This window comes from Diabrotica undecimpunctata, chromosome 2 (assembly GCF_040954645.1).
Source record: "Diabrotica undecimpunctata isolate CICGRU chromosome 2, icDiaUnde3, whole genome shotgun sequence".
Taxonomy (NCBI): domain Eukaryota; kingdom Metazoa; phylum Arthropoda; class Insecta; order Coleoptera; family Chrysomelidae; genus Diabrotica; species Diabrotica undecimpunctata.
In genome coordinates this window covers 930,657-952,515 of record NC_092804.1, presented here as the reverse complement: position 1 = coordinate 952,515, position 21,859 = coordinate 930,657, and the positions used below count along the sequence as shown (strand labels likewise).

The 21,859-nt window shown below is 31.9% G+C and overlaps 4 protein-coding genes across 4 annotated transcripts in view; 3 read left to right on the top strand and 1 right to left on the bottom strand.

Moving 5' to 3' along the window:
• Positions 1-7,099: 7,099 nt before the first annotated feature.
• Positions 7,100-10,606, top strand: LOC140434025 (uncharacterized). Its single transcript, XM_072522005.1, has 2 exons — positions 7,100-7,983; positions 10,136-10,606. The coding sequence occupies exons 1-2, from the start codon at positions 7,210-7,212 to the stop codon at positions 10,544-10,546; spliced, it is 1,185 nt and encodes a 394-aa protein (XP_072378106.1). The 5' UTR covers positions 7,100-7,209; the 3' UTR covers positions 10,547-10,606.
• A 3,172-nt stretch (positions 10,607-13,778) lies between these two features.
• Positions 13,779-15,480, top strand: LOC140433128 (uncharacterized). The gene is made up of 2 exons (XM_072521179.1): positions 13,779-14,768; positions 15,070-15,480. Exons 1-2 carry the CDS (start codon positions 13,998-14,000, stop codon positions 15,460-15,462), a joined length of 1,164 nt encoding a protein of 387 aa, XP_072377280.1. The 5' UTR covers positions 13,779-13,997; the 3' UTR covers positions 15,463-15,480.
• A 995-nt stretch (positions 15,481-16,475) lies between these two features.
• Positions 16,476-19,280, bottom strand: mof (males absent on the first). Its single transcript, XM_072521178.1, has 7 exons — positions 19,085-19,280; positions 18,759-18,856; positions 18,405-18,589; positions 17,956-18,172; positions 17,242-17,472; positions 16,858-17,102; positions 16,476-16,757 (listed from the first exon to the last, which is right to left on the bottom strand). Exons 1-7 carry the CDS (start codon positions 19,245-19,247, stop codon positions 16,538-16,540), a joined length of 1,359 nt encoding a protein of 452 aa, XP_072377279.1. The 5' UTR covers positions 19,248-19,280; the 3' UTR covers positions 16,476-16,537.
• A 323-nt stretch (positions 19,281-19,603) lies between these two features.
• The window catches only part of LOC140434024 (sphingosine kinase 1-like), a 39,669-nt gene continuing 37,413 nt past the window's right edge, over positions 19,604-21,859 (top strand). Inside the window, exon 1 of the mRNA XM_072522004.1 lies at positions 19,604-20,627. Within this exon, the coding sequence (XP_072378105.1) occupies positions 19,914-20,627 (714 nt within the window). The 5' untranslated portion in view covers positions 19,604-19,913. The remainder of the gene's footprint in view (positions 20,628-21,859) is intronic.

The window sequence follows — 21,859 nt, the reverse complement described above, 5'->3', positions numbered from 1 at the left end:
GTCTTCGTACTTTCTGCGATTTTGCGGTATTTAAGAATGTTTTATGAAATCGTTATTATCAGGCCGGGTACATGTTTATTTGACATTTATTTTGAATAAAAAAACTGTAACGCAACACCTTAGCATACGGTTGGGTAAAGTTTTTTAGGTAGAAATTATTCGATGATTTATAAAAAGAAATTGTATTATTTTATATTATTTATTACAGGTCAAAATTATATCAATAATAAATGAATTTTTATTGTAGAAATTCGTAACTATAACCCTTCGGATTTCAATACCAAATTCAACCACGATTTTATCCCTTATATTATAATCATTATTATTATGCCTTTTGTGGCTGTATTTGGACCAAAAATTTATGTTTCGATTAATTACCAGTTGTGTCTTTTTTTCAGATAAGCCAAGCCTCTAAGCTAACCCAAATATCAGAAAAAATAGAGGCCTGAAGACACGCAAAAAGCCATGGAGGTTGTTAGCAATAAAATAATGGGTTTTAAAAATTCCAGTAAATGTTTTAACGTACCAAGATCTTCTTTAAAAAGATTCCTAAAAATTCAGAAAACTAGAGGCTCAGATGTAAAGGAAATAATTTCAACTTCGCTTGGAAGAAAAACAGTATTAGGAAAAGATATCGAAGTACAGTTGGTTCAGTACCTGTCTGCATATTTTGGTCTAACACGAAAAGATATTCGCAGAATGGCATACACATTAGCTACAAAAAATGGATTAACTTATGAATTTAAAAATAACATTGCAGTAAGAACCTAGCTGGAAGCTTTCTTAAGGCGCCATAACACTTTCCTATCACTTGAAGACCCACTGGAACTTCTTTTTCTAGAGCTCTGAGATTCAACGAAACAAACCTACAGGAGTTTCTTAACAACTTGAAAACCGAATAAAAGAAACATAATTTTTCTTCGCATATCGTTTTCGATGTGGATAAAACTGGATTGTCAATTGTCCATAGGAAAGTTGCACAAGTTGTAGGAAGAAACGAAAAATGACAAACTGCGTTAATAACATCTGCTAAACGTGGATTCCTTCTAACTTTAATTGTAGCAATGAGTGCTGCGGATCATTTTGTTCCGCCTATGTTGACTTTTCCCCAAAAAAATCGAAATGACCAGTTACTGTGTGGTGCTTCACCTGGGTCAATATATGCGGATATAACAGAACTTGTTTATAGAATGAATAAAACATTTTATAAATTTTGTAAAATCGACAAAAGGGTCTCCTGATCTTCTAGTACTTAATGGTCATTATAGCAACACGCACAATTTGGAAGTAATTGATTTGGCTAGAGAAAACTATAATCGGCTTCTATAATCTCCCTACCTCCTCGTTCCACACATAAGCTTAAATCTCTTGATAAACCTTAGGTTCCAGGTTCCAGATGTACTACAGCGAGGAAATGCGAAATTTGTGTCTTTTAAATCAACGTGCTTTTGGTTAGGTTAGGCAAGGCATTTTTAAAGTCACAGTCAAAAGAAATTGTCGTGAATAGATTTAGGGTAACGTGAATCTATGCCTTTGGCCGTAATATATTTTCTGACTCAGACTTTATAGCCGAAAGATATGAAGTCGAAAAACAAATAACATGACATCGTTAAACGTCATTATACCCGAAAATAAAGCGGATTTAGGTAGCTCCGATACTGAAACCAACAAATCTTTCCCAAAGGAGCAGTTGGTTCTATGCAAAAGAAGCTGATGGAACCATAGCTTACCTGCTCCAAATTTATTGATATCGAAAACATTGAGACTTCTCCAAGATTTGTGTCACTTTTTAAAATATCCCCGGTATTAATATTTAAAAAAAAACATCCACTTGTGGATGAAAAGGTTCCAAATCACAAATAATTACCTCCCCTCCCTACAAAACTGACTAACAAGATTCTCTTGCTAAAACTCTAAACAAAAAAGTTAATAACATGAAAAGAAAATCACTTGGAAATTCATTAAACGAGGGTTCAACATTGCCGAAAAAAAGAAAAATCCAGAAGAAATCAAAAACATCAGAATCTAGCAGCAGCAATGAAGGCAGTTTCGCAGCATATGAACAATTTTTTCCAGTTGACGATGATGTTGAACTTGAGAAAGTTGGGCAAGACACAATAGACGACCAAGATACAGAATGCATACTTATTTTGTAGGGGCGATTTCAAGTCGACAGAGAGTGCTTTGGTTTAATGCCTTCTGTGTAACTTGTGGGCACATGAACTATGTTCAGGAGCTAAGAAAGACATGTACGTTTGCGATTTTTGAAAATAGTATATTAAATTATGTTTTATCAATTAAGTTTTCCGAAAGATTTTTTTAAATAAATAAAATCTTCCATTCAATCCGGCTCGATTTGATTTTATTTTATGTTATTTTATTTTAGTTTAATTTAATTTTTTTTTATTTAAGTGTATATGTATGTATAATACTGTATACCGCAAGGTTACTGCACGTGTCTCGATATTTCGAGTCACCCTAAATATTATTTCGGGCCAGTGAAAAATATCGTACTGAGTGATAAGAAGTATTCACTTCAAAAACAAAATGAGTGCCCATATTAGGGCTTTCTCCTCTATTATTTGTTCTGATATTTGCACTCTTAGTGTTTTCTTTTTGTTTAACTGATTCAACATAGATTCATTCTTTCTCCGGACTGCCCATGGTATTCTCATACTTTTTCAAATAAAACCTTTTAATAGTATCTATACATACGGTGTGCAATTTCAATTACCGCATCGACAAAATAGCTTACAAAGGTATTATTCTTTGGTGGATGGTATAAACTAATCTTTGTCCACCCTGACAAATCTCCTAGTTCCGGCCCTCCTCCTAAATATTTCTTTATCGTTGTTTTTTGTTTACGTTATATGTAGTGTTGATTGTTTAGTTCCGTCAAAATAATGTACTTTTTTTTTATCCAGTTTTTTTATTTATTTTAAGATAAGATAATAATTGTACATATTTTAAACCAATATTTGTTATTTATTAGTAATTTAAGCATATTATTATATGCTTATATATGATATTATATTTATTTATAACTCGTTTTTTTAGGAGATATAAAATTGGAATATGGGCCAAATAGCTCATACTGTAGAGTGTCTGACTATCACGCTGAAAACCCTGGATCGATTCCCAGCGTCGGCTAAAACATTTTAGACATTTTTAAAATGTCTACGGGGTCCACGTAGACTCAGCCTAAATAAATTAAGCACCTTGTGTCAAACTAGAGTTAAATAGGCAGTTGAAGCGTAGCACTGACCCTGTTACCTTCTTTGTATACCGTAGGTCCAAGAAATAGCAGATTACAGGATCATTATAGAAAATTAGAATATAATAGAACTACTGTTTTTAGGGTGACGACTGTCAAATCCTCGTTTCAGCAACTCTATTGTTAGAGCATCTGTTCACGACTTATCGAACTTCCTATTAATTACTATATTTTAAATAAATAATTTGTGTTTTAAAGGTTTGATAAATTCTGTTGAATCCAAATTATGACTAAGAGAAAACCATATAAATATTAAGTTTCAAGATTCGATATCTGAAATTGATAAAAATTTAATATCTACCTATCTTAATGGGTCTTTAAACAATGGAAGAAAGAAATGTGTCTCGATAGGTAAGAAACAGTTTAGAAACTGTGAAATTTTTGTTTCTTAAAATATTCTCTATAAAGTTACTGCTGTTAAATTTGAGTATCATTATGACCTTTTCAAGTATATCAATAAAAGGGGGCAATTTCAGGAGAAAAGATCTTAAAAATAATTTAAACAACATTATTTGTCAACAAATCTAACAATTTGGTATGTAAATATACAGAAAAAACAGTATCAATAACAGTTTACGTGACTAAATCAACCTTCACTACATTAATGAAATAATAACACGGTTATTCATCCCGCGGGTTTTCCGTGCACTCAAGGTTATCTTTTATATCGAAAAACCAGTGTCGTAACATCCACAAGGCAAACTCAATGAAAACTACCATTATTTGTGCGGTTATAAAAGTGTTCTTCGACCATTCTTAATGTTTGGATACTTTTAAAGGCTATGTAAATAACTTATCACACCACAAACAAAAAAGTTCTAAAAATAATGAATAAAGAAGTGAAAATTATAAACACAAAAAAAAATTGAATTCCTCGAACATATTACAAGTGCAGGGAGATAAACCTTCTCCAACTAATAACCTTCTTCTAAATGTACCCATCTTTGACCCATCTTATTCTATTCACAGCAGCTCGAAATATATGAGTTGACGTTAGACCAGTCCACCTCCTAAGATTTGCCAGCCAGGATATACGTCTACGTCCCCTACGTCTCTTACTCTCAATCTTGCCTTGCCAACTAATTATACAGGGAAATATCCATGAAAAGAAAACCTAAGTGAGTGCTACGTATGTTGGCACTTAAAGAAAAAGAACCGCTCTGTAAGATAAAATTAATAGAAACAAGCACATGGTTTGATTCTGTACACATTTGTCTATTATTTTTGTATATACGTAAAGGATCTTTATATACTTATAATGCTTTGCAAATATTAGGACTAATGCAAAAATAGTTCATTTTCTTTGTGGTATGCGAAAATACGGCTTTAACCAGCAGGGTTTATAATTGGGTAACATAGAACTAGAGCTTTGCTAGACTAATACCAATATGCGTGATAAAAAATGACATCTTACTCGAGGTGTCACTGTTATCGCAAGACACGTTGGATCTAGACCAAAAAAAATCGGTTGCCTGTAAAGTCCGTTTTACGGGCGAAGATTTTACGTGACAACGTCTTTTTCTCGGTAGAATATTTATTGATATGAATATTATTAAATTGCACAATAGTTGTTTGCAGTTGAAACGCGCTGTTTCTTCTCAATCGACTGAATTACGATTGATAACAGAGTGATTTAAACTAATAATTTACTTAACACTATCAACATTTGTCAATAGTATGACATAACCTATAAACCTATAAACTCAGTTTCTCAACTTTTGTGTCAATCTAACAATTAATCAATCAATCATAGTTTACGATAATGAAATATTAGTGTACAATTATTTACCTTTATTGTTGTAGTTGTTGTAAATGACGAATCTAAGCACTCCACATTTTCACTACAGACACAGCTGACGATACTTTAACCACACGTGTGAACTTGTATTATGACGCTTTCTCGGTTTTCCAACGCCAAGAACGCTCGAGAAAGACAGAGACACAAGCACGCACCGATTCAAAGCGCCTAATTCTCTAGTGCTGCGCGCGCAGCGGACCGATCATGTTTGAGTGGGAGAGAGACGCAAAGCATTCGCCGGTCCGGCGGGCCTCTCTCTCGTTCGGTGACTCATCGTAACAGACGTGAGCGGGCGTTACACTTTTTCATGAGTGACTCCGAGCCACAACCTAATTTAAGACATTATCACGTCAAAAGATTGATTAATAATCCAACCTATGTGGTACTGTTAACTCCATTTGGTGGTAAAATTCTACTCACTCGCTCAAAGTACCATCTTATTCGAAGGTTGGCGATCAGCATGATTATTTCCATTTTGTTAACTGCTGCTCTAAAACGCTAGTTAGACGGGCAATAAAACCACTCTCTGAGATTACACAGCCATAACATTTATCTCCTTTCACCACTACGCTTTCATAAAATCTTTCCACAGATTACAGATTACGTATAATATTCTGCAGAAGCTTATATGTTATTCCTCTAATTACGTGATCTTAAAGTATTGTAGTTTTTGTATCTTCATTTCATTATTTAGTTCTGTTTCTTCTTCTTAATGCGTGACTCTGTCTACGTAAAATATTCTCAGGCTTCTTTTGTAAAGCTGCATCTCGAAAACTTTCACTTTTCTCATCAACGCTTTAGTCTAAGAAGCTGCCTCTATACAGGATAGGAGGATACTAAATATGTAACATCTAAACATGCTCATTTTTATGTCGACACTCAAATTTCTATTACAAAAAATTGTTTCATTTTTATAAATGAGTTACGTGAACTTTCAATTCTGGTTGATAGTTCCATTGAAAAAATATTATTCTCATTTAAAGTTCCAATAACATACATAATTTCTTAATATATTTATATTTATCTGAACGTGAGATATTTTGACCATCAATAATAAGTTGGGCATTAACATTTAGACCTATATTAACATACACGGCAGAGACAACTGGCACGGCAGAGACACCTGACATGTCTAAAGAGAGATGACTACTAGAAACAACAGAGATGAAAATACTCCGATGAATATCAGGGAAAAGTCTTGAATAGGAAAAAAAGGAAAAACATAAGAAGAGCATGCAATCTAGAAGACATAAACGGATGGGTGACAAAAGGGAAACAGGAGTGGAACGAACATATTAGTAGAATGTCAGAGGATAGGATAATACGAGTAGCACGAGATAAGTCACCAAATGGACGAAAAAGTATTACAAGACAAAGAAAAAGATGGTGCGATCATTTAAAAAAATTTAGGAGGCTAATAATGAAGAAAAAACAGGCTTTAAAGCCTACATTCAAGAAGGAAGAAGAAGAAGCATTGATATTTGATTTCTTGGTAAAAATTACAAACTAGGTTTTATCTAAGTTAATATTTAAGCCACAATGTAAGCTTGTCGTATAAACTTTTTGGACTAATCTCTGCAAATCTTTAACATTCTCTGCCATTAGCACAATCTCATCTGCATACCTCAAGTTACAAAGGAATGGCAATTGCATGAGCTAAATCACATTTTAAAAAATGTAAAAGAACAAACATAAATAGTTACTGAAGTATATATTAGCCTACTTCATTCAGGCTATAAACTATATGCACGAATAATCGTATATAAGGCCTAATCGGTAATACGGGCAAATACCCTAGCAAAACAAAATTTTTAATGAAAGAACAAAAAATTAAACAGATTATATATATTCTGTTAAAAAATTGTAAAACCTCTGTAACGAAGTTACAGAAATACACATTTCACTTATGTGAACATACTCTTCGTCATAAGTTAGTGAAATAATAAAACAATATTATGTATCTATGAAAGATACGCCGCTGCTAAACAACATTTATTACACATATTATCTCGTGTTTTGAATTTTTCAGTCTGCTGCTGCTATCTACAGTGGTGTCGCGATCCCTTTCGCGAAAGTACATTAAATACAGTCGTTTTGCGATCTCATTCGGTTCATTTTCTTTTTTTTATATATAAAAATGGACTCGAACGAAAAAGTAAACTCGAAAGAATTAGTAGGGCACTGGGTGAAGCAGTTTATGACGCGACGGCGGATCCAAGGATATCAAATCGTCGACGACATAAGTACAATAGAAAACTGCGGATATTTAAGTGATATACATCTAGTGACAGTGCGTTACTCGACTGAAAATAACAAACCAGAAACATTAAATTTGATCATAAAACATGATTTTTACAAGAGCTCGCCGTTAATAGCACTTGCATTTAGAATAGAGACACACATTTACAGGACAGTAGTAGAAACTTTCAATCAGTTCTTAGAGTCGAAGAACTTACCAAGTTTGAATGTTATTCCAAAGTATTATGATAGTTTTACAGATCAAAACGCACAAGTAATTATAACTGAAAACATAGTTAAATTAGGATATAAGTTAATGGATAGAACAGCTTGTGCTGACATGAATCACTGCTACATTTTACTAGAAGCTTACGCCAAATTCCATGCTTTATCTTTTGCGTTAAAAGACCAACAACCAGAAAAATTTAAAGCTTTATGTGGTACAGAAGAATTTTATAGTGTATATATAGAGGAGCAAAAAGATAGTATACGAAAGGATATTGCTGGAATAAATGAATTGTTGAAAAGGAACGGCGATGAGGAACTGAGTATTAAACTAATGAAAGAATTGGAGAATCGTTTTAACGGTAAAATTACTCTAAATTCTGAAGAAGAACAGGCTGTTTTTGTTCATGGCGATAACTGGAATCATAATCATATGTTTCTGTATGATGTAAGTAATATATTTGATTCATATTAGTAGAAATATTATTTTTTACTTCTTACTCCTAGTGTATATCCATCCAGCAGTTGTCAAGTAGGTCTTTCCTTCAATGTTCAGTTGTCCTACGTGATGACCGTTAAACAGGAATGTTAGATGAACAATTTTGGTGTAGGTACCAGTTTTTGGCGTCTTTATATTTATATCATAATACAAATTTACATAACCCTAATTCGTTAAAAATGTTGTCTAATTAATTAAGTACGGCTCCCAAATCTTTAACTGTATTTTTAGAGTTTAAAGTTTCCACACCAACTTGGCAATTAAACAAAATTGGATAAAACCTTACTAAATGTCTCTTTCCAACATTTAATATACGTTACACCAATCACTGAGTGCAGTCAGCTGTTATTATAGACTAGTGATTATGCCCGTCACCATGCGACGGAGGATTCAATCAATTGCATCTATGATAACTTCACTTAATTCTTTCTGTCTTCCTCCTATTTAAGGCTAGGTAAACTAGCCTAAACTAAGTAAATGAAAATATATATACACCCATTTTTATAATCATTTATTAACAACTATTTACAATATTTTCTCAGAATACAGATCACTGTCGGTTTACTTAATCTTAATCTTTTTAAAAAGTCTTTTTCATTACAAAAATTAAAATGTTCAATTCTGCATTAAATGATATATTCTCGCACTAAGTTTATTAACATTAAACATCAAACTGATCATACTCTCCGATTTCATTAAATATTTTAATATCCATCATGTCTCTAACGTACACTAAACAACAATATTTAGATTATATTTTTGATTTCACGATAACCTACAACATAATAATGAACTACAATAAACACAATTTATTTTTTAGATAACTGTTTATTCAGTACTTAATTTAGTAAATAAATATTTAATATTTTATATGTCAGATAATTTTACTTTATTTTATCTGTCAGTTTATCTGTTCAGTTTTCTTTCCTAGGTGACGCTAGAATTTTAAATCTAAACTTACATAAAACTTTAAATTAAGCATTTTGTATTAAATTCTACCTTAAAATTATTATTAAAATTAATTATTAATTATATAAATATGTAATTAATATTTTTTGTATTTCTAATTAAACGTATCGTTTCAAGAACAAAATATGATTGAAATGTCAAATGGTGGTAGTTCAGATTTCTTACCTAGATGGAGTCGTTAGTTTACTGGACAAACGGTGTGACTTGTCATCATAGCCTTTTATATAGATAGACATAAAGCAACAGTCATCCGCAAATAGGAGATCATTACAAGCAATCGAAGATATAATAACATTATTTTTAATCTTCTTCTTATTGTAAGACATCTTCTTCTTCTTCAAGTACCCTGTCCGTTGCGAACGTTGGCTATCAACATGGCAACTCTGATCTTGTTTGCGGCGCTTCTGAATAGTTCGACCGATGTGAGCCCGAACCACTTTCGCAGATTTTGGAGCCACGAGTGTCTTCTCCTGCCTGGCCCTCGCTTATTGTCTACTTTCCCCTGGACAATCAATTGCAGAAAACGGTACTTATCGTGTCTCAATATGTGGCCTAGATATTCAAGCTTTCTTTGTTTGATTGTAAGACATAGTCCGGTTTATTGTATCATCCCAGCTCTTGTGATGTTGATGTCTAGCTGTTGTATCATTTTTTAGAGGGACTTTCTAATGGTGATATGATATATTTTATAAATGTGCCCAAATAAGAATCCTGAGGGACGCTAGAAATAATTTCCTTTTGAATTCAATTCACTGAAGCAAACGAAAGAGTTTACCCTAATGTCTCGAAATATTCAGTGGATTTTGTGAAAATACTATTAGAACAGGTCGATTTTTATTCAAAATGGAACATTATGTTAACGATAAAGATATCTTTTATTTGTCAATCCTATCTCTTTCAGTACCCCAACTATTAAATTTTAAATAGGAAATAGACCATATGTGGCACATATTTTGTTGGAGAATTCAGACATCCATAGTTTTTTTGTTATTAACTCTCTTAGTACTGTTACACCTCTTAAAACTAAATGTAACAGCTAGGTTTTCCTAGTGTTAATTTTGGATAAACAATATACCACATATAATTATTCTCAATATTGTTAAAATCTTAAATATAATATTTTTGATTTCAGAAAAAAGATCCTACAAAACCAGCAGCTGTAATGCTAGTAGACTGGCAACTAGCATGCCTTAGATCACCAGCTTTTGACCTCGCGTTACTATTATTCTTAGTCTGTTCCAAAAACGAACTGGACCAACTAGAGCATCTTTTAAAAACGTACCACAAGTTCTTAACAAATTACCTAAAGCAGCTAGGAAGCAGTGAAGATCTATTCACTTTTGAAGATTTGAAAAGACATTGGAAAGATTATTCCATCTTGGGAATCGTGATAATGATACTGGACTTGAAGATTGTTGTAAGCAATGACTTCTACGGTGGCTTCAACTTTACGGAAAGTGTTGAAGAGTTGTATTATCCGAGAGCGAAGGCGGTTCTGGAGACATACTTTAAATTTAAAGAAAAGTTTTCAATAATACAATAAAAATTTGTTAATTTATTACTATAATTGTGATCTAATAAAAACGACAAGTTATTAGTTTTATACCTCAACTATTTTATGATTCGTTTCCAGAGTTATATTTATCACGATCGTTTAAAGTGTATCAAGCTCTTCACTTCACTGTGTTGACCACTATTGTAAATCTCTCCACTGTTTGCCAGTGTCTTAAAAAATAAACTCGTTTCATCAGCTCTAGAAATAATTGTCAAATTGTTTTTTACGAATTGTAGAGTGCGTATTAATAGATTTGCCTTCCTCATAAATTCCAACGAAATGTTATTTTTGATAATACTTACATTCAGTTATCATTGATTACCTCAATGACCATTTCCTGATACGTCGCTCGAATTACAATTGTTCAAATATGCAAATAGCCAATTTTATCGAAGCATATTCCAATAACCTATTTCAATCATTGCTGAAGTTAGAGATATTGTATCTCTTGTGACTTCTTCTTCTTGTAGTTTCTTCTCCTATTGGAGGTTGGCTATCATCACAGCTATCCGTACCTTATTGGCGGCTGCTCTGAAAAGATCTACTGAGCTGCAACTATACCGCTCTCTTAGCTTTCTTATCCAAGAAATTCTTCGTCTTCCTATGGATCTTTTATCCTTGATTTTACCTTGTATTATGAGCCTTATTATCTCATATTTCGCGCCTCTGGTAATGTGGCCGAAATATTCCTGCTATCTTGTTTTGATGTGCTCTATGACCTCGCAATTCTTCGTCTTCCTATGGATCTTTTATCTTTGATTTTACCTTGTATTATGAGCCTTATTATCTCATATTTCGTGCCTCTGGTAATGTGGCCGAAATATTCCTGCTATCTTGTTTTGATGTGCTCTATGACCTCGCAATTCTTCGTCTTCCTATGGATCTTTTATCCTTGATTTTACCTTGTATTATGAGCCTTATTATCTCATATTTCGCGCCTCCGGTAATGTGGCCGAAATATGCCTGCTATCTTGTTTTGATGTGCTCTATGACCTCGCAATTCTTCGTCTTCCTATGGATCTTTTATCCTCGATTTTACCTTGTATTATGAGCCTTATTATCTCATATTTCGCGCCTCTGGTAATGTGGCCGAAATATTCCTGCTATCTTGTTTTGATGTGCTCTATGACCTCGCAATTCTTCGTCTTCCTATGGATCTTTTATCCTTGATTTTACCTTGTATTATGAGCCTTATTATCTCATATTTCGCGCCTCTGGTAATGTGGCCGAAATATTCCTGCTATCTTGTTTTGATGTGCTCTATGACCTCGCAATTCTTCGTCTTCCTATGGATCTTTTATCCTTGATTTTACCTTGTATTATGAGCCTTATTATCTCATATTTCGCGCCTCTGGTAATGTGGCCGAAATATTCCTGCTATCTTGTTTTGATGTGCTCTATGACCTCGCAATTCTTCGTCTTCCTATGGATCTTTTATCCTTGATTTTACCTTGTATTATGAGCCTTATTAGGTATCTCATATTTCGTGCCTCTGGTAATGTGGCCGAGATATTCCTGCTATCTTGTTTTGATGTGCTCTATGACCTCGCAATTCTTTGAAATCAAAAAAGAAATATGAAAACATACTTGTTATATTTCTTTTTTTATGTATTTTTGTTGTGTTTATTCTAGAAATAAAGTTTGATTTATGGAATGTCTTAATATTTTTGTATACTTCAGTAATGTGCGTACTCTTAAACATATAGATGCGTACTCTTATGCAAATAATTTGTGTATAAGAGTACGCAGTAGCAGCTCCGCAAACAAAATTAAATATTTCTTATTTGAATTCAAACATGGTTTAAAACTATTCTAAAACATCTTTTTAAATGGTTGATTAACAATGTGAGGAATGATAAATAGTCCATTTTCGTAAAAATAAAAAACTGTCGCACTTTTAATATTAAGTGCGTACTCTTATTATACGCCTTCACGCTAATGTAAAATACAATCAGATAAAAACGTATTTTTACTTTTCTTTGACAGTGCTTTAAATATTGGAAAAATTTGCTATTAAATTAATTATTTGGAGCACAGCTTTAATTTTTCAGATTATCGGGGTAAAAAAATGTAATATTATCTATATTCCACAGAATTTTCAAAATGACAATATAAACAAAAGAAACAGGAGTAATCCTAGTCGCACGAAGAAGAAGACAATTTTAAGGACGTGCATAGGGAGTAAGAGCATTTCTTTAAACAGTGTTGCCTCGTCTAACAAATATTATAATTTTTGATGAAAATAATAAACTTATGAAAGTAAAGAAATTGTTAACTGGATATAAATATTTTTTATATTAAACAATTTGTTTGAGTTAGGTAAGGTTAGTAAACTCGATTCGCTAATCCCAGTCCGAACTGTCTAGTGAATTTAGTAATTATTTTTTTGCGAAGTTAGTTACTTTTTGACAGACTAAAAGTGGCTGGAAATTACTATACAACCAAGCACTCGTGCTCATAGCCAATATTAATAGTAAACAAACCAAATAGTAAATAAAATAGAACTTTGCGAATTACCGACAATCAATATTTATTTATCTGCACCATATAATAAATAGTTATGTTAAATTATAAAACTAAATATATATTTTTTAAATATATACTACCCAAAATTTGATGGGTTTAGTATACACTTCGACTATTTAGAATAATTCTTCTTTTTTAAAGAAAGAAGTCTGTAATAGCAGGATACTTGAGCTATTAATACTGAGAAGTAGGAATTGTTGTGTTGTAGGTTTCCGACAATGAATCTGTCAAAATTTGTCCGAGCTAAGCGAATGGAGTTTACATATCCATATGTATTAGATTATCAAAGTGTAGACAAACCATAGAAAATATTTACTCATTTCAACTTCAAGCAATTGCAAACAAAGATAAATGGCAACTATAAAAAAAAAAAACCCTGGCCGCTTAAAACATGGAATCCAAGGTCGCATGATCACTCAATGCAAGCATCGACAGGCGCTCGAAACTAGACCTTATGGGAAGCTGTTTACACCGTCATTATTTGTGTCATGATACTATAACTTAAATGTTTTATGTATCATGATTTGTGTTTCACTTTCGCTGGCTGGTGAATTTTGTGAAAATGTTTAAAATTAATGTAAATCAATAACCTCTAAAAAACGATATAAATACATTATAGCAACATTGTTAGTTCGTTTTTGTTGAGCGGTGTAAACGTGGGAAAAGCGGTAACATAGGAAGAGAAATATTTAAGAGTGCGTGCCATTCACATGATCATTCCATCTTTTCAGCGGCTCAACCAACAGCATAATGTAGTTCAGTGACGTAGGTATAATAAATTGTAGTTTATTGAGTTTATTCGTATATTACAGGTTGGTTGTCTATCCACTATCTATTATGATCATTATCTAGCACTTACGCAGCGTTGTGCAACATGAGATATAATTAAGTATAGTTCAATATTGGTGTTAAAATGGTTTCTCAAGCAAAAATTAAATCATGGGTGATTCAATTTCTACAAGATCAAAAATATGAAGACTACCAAATCGAGTTTAATGGAAAACCTGATAAAGATACTGGTTATATGAGTGATATTATCTTTTTAACTGTGAAGTGTACTCATTCAAATGAAGAAAAATTCTTACACGTAGTTCTAAAACACGACTTTAATCAACAACGTGAAACAGTAAAAAACGCATTCATAATAGAGACATTAATATACCATACAGTATTGCCAACATTTAGGACATTTGAATTAAGGAAAAATGTAGAGGATGTTTTTGACAGTGCGCCAAAATACTTTTATAGTCTCAACGATAAAAACGCACAAGTTATTCTTATTGAAAACGTAACGAACAAGGGATACAGAATGCATGATAGAAGAAAAGCTTTCGATATGGATCACTGCAAACTGATACTTCGTGAATATGGAAAACTCCATGCCATTTCATTTGCATTTAGAGATCAACACCCCGAAGAGTTTAAAGATTTATGTAAACGTTTTCCAGATATCCACGCTATATTTGCCGCACAGAACGATATGCAGGAATACGTGAAAAGTAGAATAGAAGAGATGGCGAATGTCCTCAAAATGACCGGAGATGTAGAACTCAGTGTACGGCTGGAAGCTGAGCTAGAAGATGCGTTTAAAATTGAAGATAAAGAGATTCGTGCAGTAGATGGACAGGATGTTATTTGTCATGGAGACAATTGGAACAATAATTATATGTTTAAGTATTCACTAGTAAGTATACGTTAGGTTTCATATAGACTGCACATTAGATTACAATTCTCCCATCTGTTTGACTATGGCTGATATAGAAATATAAAATATTTAAAACTCGATATCACTTCCGGTAAAACCGGAAGTCGCCAACAACGTATATGTCAAATATTTATATCTTGTAATCTTAAATAGTTTTTTTTCCTCAATCTTTAGTCTTTAATAATGATTTAAGTATTTTTTTAGATTTAAATTTGTTCAATTAAAGACTTCTTCTTTACGACTCATTAATATTAGAATATAATTAAACTGCTCTTTTTAGGATGATGGACGTGAAACTCCAAACTCAGTAATGCTTTTAGACTGGCAACTCTCCGGTGTTAGATCACCTGCTCATGACCTATCGAACTTCCTATTCCTCACTTGTTCTCAAAAAGAACTAGACCAACTTGAAGACCTTCTGCATATATACCACGACGCCCTTACAGACCGTCTCAAACTTCTAGGAAGCTCAACAAACCTATTTACTTTTGATGATTTGAAGAGACACTGGAAAGGAAATTCAACATTTGGACTTCTCGGTATGGTCATCGATTTAAATATCGCTGTCAAAGAGGATAAAAATTCCGATGTTATGGAAACGCCGGAGATTTTGTTTTATCAAAGGGCAAAAGCAGCGATTTCAACTTATTTTAAATATCAAGAAATATTTTGAATAAATGATTTGTTTTAAGTTTTTGTTAAATTCTGTTGAACCTAAATATTGACTAAGAAGAACCCATATATCAAGTTTCAAGACCTGATATTTGAAATTGATGACAATCCATGGGAAACTAAATGTCGTCCTAATTTGTTTGAAATTGGTTTAATTCTCGTAGGTATAAAGTTTATCCCTTTGGCAAAAATCTCACGAAAAGTGAAATTTTTTGTTTCTAATTTACTTTTCTTTGGTTACATTACAAGTGAAACATCATTTGTGACCATAAAAAGTCTTCAAACTTCATTCATTACTTATATGGCTACAAAAAAACTACAAATATGGTGTTTTAGAGCTTTAGTATAATTTCCTGGTATTTTACAATCATTTTCTTCATAGAATATCTTCGTATTTAGCCCAATACTTATATAACTCTATAAAAACCATCAATTTTTTGTTTCAGCATTTTAATTTACTCTTTTTTGGTTACATTACAATTGCAACATCATTTTTAACCAAGAAAGGTCTTCAAATTTAATTCAATACTTATATGAGTACAACAAAACTACAAATATGTTGTTTTAAGACTTTAATATATTGTTTCTTGATATATTACAATCATTTTTTTAAAGACTGTCTTCATATTTGACCTATACTTATATAACTACATAAAACCATCAATTTTTTGTTTCAGGACTTCAATGTACCTTTCCTTGGTTATATGACAAAAACTACAGCATTTTTCACCACGAAAAATCTTCAAACTTCCTCCAATAAAACTGCACATATGGTGTCTTAGGCTTTGAATTTATTGTTCCTTGGTTATATTACAAAAACTATACCAATTTTCTGACAGAATGTCTTTGTATTTGGCTCAATACTTATACTGCTACATAAAAACAATCAGTATTTTGTTTTAGGAATTTGATTGACACTTCCTTGGTTACATTACAACTGCTACATCATTTTGCACCATAGAAAACTGTTAATTTCTGTCAAATGCTTATAATACTACATAAAAACTGCCAGTATTTTCTTTTCAATCTTTATTTTAGAAAACTTAATACTGAAACAATAAAAAATACATATAAGTCTATTTTTTCCCTAGTTTACTATTGACATGCCTCCTCGGAGTCCATCTTAAGGCAGTGCTGTCCACACACAACCTGGGCCTCTTATATTGACTGGATTTTATATGCTCTTCTACTAACTTTGGCGTGACGCATATCACATGGTGACCTTTCCAATATTTGATCATGTTCATGCTTTGCAATGTGGAGATTATATCTGTTTGACTGATGCTTGTCATTTGACTAAAGTAAGAAATATTATTGGATTAGTGACAATAATTTATATGATAAAATTCAATTTTGTCATTAAGCAATTGATAAAACAATCAAATATTACATTTACCTCAAATCTTTTATTGAAATTGTCCCCCGAAAACCCCGCAAAACTTCCAGCAGTACCCAACTCCAATAACTTCTATAACTTAACTTGCCAAGATCACTTAGAGGTTGTTCAGGGCTGCCAACTGTGCCTTCCAGTCGAGATAATTCATAACTGAAAGCTATGAGCAATTTGCCATAACCTTGTCTTTGGTAGGGAGGTAAGGTGAGGATACAGGCTACATTGTTGCCATCTGGAGATTCTTTTTCCTAAAAATGGTGAAGTAATTAAGTAGAACTACACAAAAGCCAGTAATGCAGAGGAAATATAGTCAGCAAATTGTTAAAGGAATTAATTAAATATGAGGAACTGTACTAAAAATGTCTAAAATTATAATTATCTACTTACTTTTGAAAAATATCCTACAATATGTGCACCCTGTTTGTCGACTTCACACAAAATATAAAACAAAAATGGTTCAACATCAAAATATAAGGTTTTGTGGTCCAAAAACAGCTTGGCTAGTAGACATAAATTCTGACAGTATACTTTATGATCCTTTCCATCAACTTCATACACAGATAGGGTTCCTTTTCTATAAATTTCTTTTCCAACTGGCTGACGTTGAGTACATTCACTCTAGAAAAAAAAATTACGCTTTAAATTGTTTAGAAAATCTTGGTTGGGATTTTGGCTGGTGATAGGAGGTGAAGCATCCAAACACATCTTATTTTAAATTTATTTAATTTATTCAATATTTTTTTCAATGTTCATCTATTCCCAAATCTCATAAATCCATTGTGATTTTTTACTGTTCCAAACTGAACTGGAAGGTTTTTTGTATGATTTTCTCAATAATTTTTGCTGTTTTATGTTTCATATCATCTACAGACTGTGATCTTGCCCAGTATAATCCAAATTTGATATTCAAAAACAAATAAATCAATGAAATCAATAAAAAAACATTAAGAACTGAGCATATAATATTTTAACATTTAAAAAAATGGTAAAATGCAGTACCTTCCAATAAAGGAGAGAGAATTATTGAGAAAATAGATGGATTGGCCATTTGAAACTATATTATACAATACAAAACGTTAAATATATAGAATCATACTTTACCATGTGATATCTATAACTTTTTTCTAATCTCATATACTTTAGACAATATTCACAGATCCATAATTTGCTCTGTCTCCCATATTCTTCTGGAAAAGGACTAAAATACCAGGTATCAATTTCAAACCTGCCGATCTGTATTTTGTCTATGTATTTCACTTTTGTTATCTGTTCATGTTCTTTCTCTAAAGCTGCTGTTGTGGGGTCCATTTCAGCATAACTAAAATACAACATATTAAATATTTACATTTGAAAAATAATAACAAAATCGTCAAATTGTTGAAGATAATAGCAGGAGAGATCAAAGTGTCTATTGAAGCAAGTTCTGACAATTTTTCAAATAGTTCAAAACAGTGACTACTGTAAAAAACCTAGACAAAATCTATATCTATTTTATCTAGACATATCACACAATTTTTAAGATTACTCATTTATCTAATAAATCTACTTACGTTTTTTGTATATGATTTATTTCATCATGCCTTCTTTTTTGGTTTCTAGTTATCTTTCTATCAGAATTATCTGATAATAAATCATTGATCAGTGGTCTATCTCTCAATACCTTCATATCTAACATCCCCTTCTGTCCACTTTCTGTCATATTGAACCTGGAAGACATTATTCGTCCTCTTGGTACCTGCCCAGAAAAATATATTTGAATGTCTGAAATTCGGATGTCTAGCTTTATAAGTACTTAATAGCAATATTTTTATGAAATGCAGATCCCATATAACGTTGATTCAAACAAGAACTACATCAAAAACAAATATTTCATTTTTAAGCAATTGTTGTCATTTATTACTTACCCATTCATCCAATCTTCTGTTATATCCTTCATAATGAACGTAATATTCGTACTGTCTTTCTAGTTCATTGAATCGGGATTGTATAATCTCAGCAGGATCTAAAATTATCCAACATTAAGAAACAGTAGTTACTGAAATTCATTTGTTAAATTATGTTTCCCTTGTTTACGAACAATTAATTACAACAAATTAATTCATGAATTGATAAAATATAACACAGTAATTAAGTCTGTCCTTATTAATGAACTTATTTCTTTTATGTTTATAAAAATTACAAGTTTTGTTATTTTAGCCCTTTGTATATTAATTGAAATTTTTAAACTTACGCCAAGTGTCGTCAGATCTTCGCACCAAATAGTGTTCGCCAACATCAAGAGGCTGTTCTTCAGCGCTTTCGCTGTCTTCATCCTGAATATTTGGTTTATTTTCGTTATCGCTTTTTTTCGGCATTATTTCCTCGTTAAAATCTTGTCTTTTAAAATCCGCCATCTTACGTCAATTTGAAATTATTCGGCTTCTTTTCTTAATTAACAACGTAGTTGATTTGGTCTCGACGTTTTATGAGTTCAGTTAGGAAAAAGCACAAAATCTTGAAATAATGGACATTAATTCTAAAAAATCCAAAATACCTATATATCTATGATTGAAGTTATTCGTAAGTTAATATTCTGATAATCACGTGTTTAAAAGATCGTTCAAATAATAATATACTCTTTATATTTAAAAATAACATATTATAACGATCATGTCCAAGTCTATTTTGTTTATTATTTTCCATCTCTACTTTAAACAGATGTTGTGTCATTGACGATTGACGATTGACGCCAACTGACAGTAACAAATGAGGTTGCTAGAGCGAAGGAGGGAGATTAGTGTATAGAGTGTGGGTGTTTGTGTTTGTGGTCATGCTTCTCGATCTTATGTCATATCAGTGTAATCAACTCAATTATTATTGTTTTTAATTAAAAGTACAAAAAGTGTTAAATGAAGTGCGAATCGTACTTCCAATTTGTCAATATATTAGCATTATGTTGAAGACCCGCAACTGTTCCTTCATAAATTAGAATATTTTTAAGGAATAAAACCAAAAGTAAGGGTTTTATATGCAAATGATTTAAAGATAGTGTAGTACTTTAACATATGTGAGCAACAATAATGGAAATCGCAAAAGATGATCAAAATTTAAATCAAATCCTTTTAGAAGAAACGTTTTATGTATTAACCAAGAAAAACTGTGTGTTCAAAGTGCGTTTAACACGACAAGGTCTTCATTTAATAAAAGAAAGTGAAGAAAATCACAAAGAACAAGTTGTACCAATTACAGACATAGTAGGCTGCAGATGTCTTCGAAGTAAAAAACAATCAAAACGATGTGTTTGCCAATCAATTACTCGATCAGGTAGTTTGGAAGTTGTAGAAGAAACTTCCGGGGATCTTGATATCAATGACACTAGTGCCTATTTGTACATTTATGCATATTTATTTCAAAACACAAAATCGTCAAACAAAAAAAGGGAAAGAACCATAATAACTTTGAGGTTTAGATCTTTTGATAAATTCGAAGATAACAACAGGGAAGCTCAGAGGTGGAGAACAATAATTAAGAAACTAATAAAAGGGGAGAATGTTCCTAACACCAGTATTGTCGAATTTACTACCTTGCATAAGCTCAGAGAAGACAGAAAAATCCTAGTTTTGTGCAACCCAAAAAGTGGAGCTGGCAAAGCAAAAGACTTGTTCCAACAGAAAGTGGTACCTGTGTTACAAGAAGCAGAGATTCCGTTTGATTTGTATTTGACCAAACATGCCAACTATGCAAGGGAGTTCATGAGGACCAACAATGTCTTTCAGTGGACTGGAATTGTTACAGTAAGTTCTTTCTATTTGATTCAATTTCAAAAGTGATCATTCCATATTCTATAGAATCATTTCTACCTTAAATTGTAGTCTATTTTGCAAATTAATGATGAATATTAATAGTATGACTAACGTCATATAGAAATTCTTTACATTTTTCTTACTTTTTATCTACTTTTTAAAGTCTTTATTCATTATGAATGATTAATTATTTCTTCATAACAAATAATTTGTTATTGCTATGGAATTGCGAATTTTGTACTATACTCTAATTTATTTCGTAGCATTATTAAGTTATTAAAAAAAATTAATTGCCAAGCTTTGATATACCTAAAGTTTTTGTATCTACTTTATGGTTTCTTAGCATCTGAGTTTCCCAGTCAATGAATGAGTGGCACGGAACCATTAGTTCTATTATCTTACTTTACTGATCATTGTAAAACAACAATTGCTTTAATAGGAGACATCCAAAAAGGCAGCAGTGCAGTATCCTTTCTTTTCAATTACATTTCTTGCTACTTTGGCAACCCTATGTACCTGCTCAATTGTTCCATGCTGTTGCCTAAATCCAAACATATATTCTGTCATTAACTTTTGTCTGTCAATTGTAAAATTCATTCTTTGAAATAATTTTCATACCTAAGAAATATTGCAATAATTTTAGCACAACGAAAAACCTTTATTTTCATCCTCACCTTCATCTTCCAAATAAAATACCACAGACAACTTTCAGTAATATGACAAGATATAATTCAATTGTTTTAAAAATATAATAAATAAGATTTCAATTGAATAAATCTCATAAATGGAGTACATCTAAGGCCATCCTTTTCTTCTGCACACACATTACAGTTACATTCACTTGGGTTTTCCAAATTGCCCACAAGAGAAATCAACCTGTTAACCTTATTTTAAAGAAATTACACAACTGTTCTCGCAATGATATCTCTCACAAATAACTTGGTTGTTAAAAAAAAACCTATTGATTATACACTCAGATGGAAAAAAAAGCAACAGAGAAAATTTTGGTCAAATTCGAAGTATTTCAGTTTTTTTTTCATTTTTAGTTCTATTTTGATGATATTTTTAGCACACTGTGTATAAATTTATAAATTTTAATTTGGTATAGTCAGTTTTTTGATAAAGTTTTATATTTGACTTATTGTACAGGGTTAATTAATATGTGGTTTTATTATCCTAAATTTGAAACATCCTGTGGAATAATTCCGTTTGCGAATTTTCGT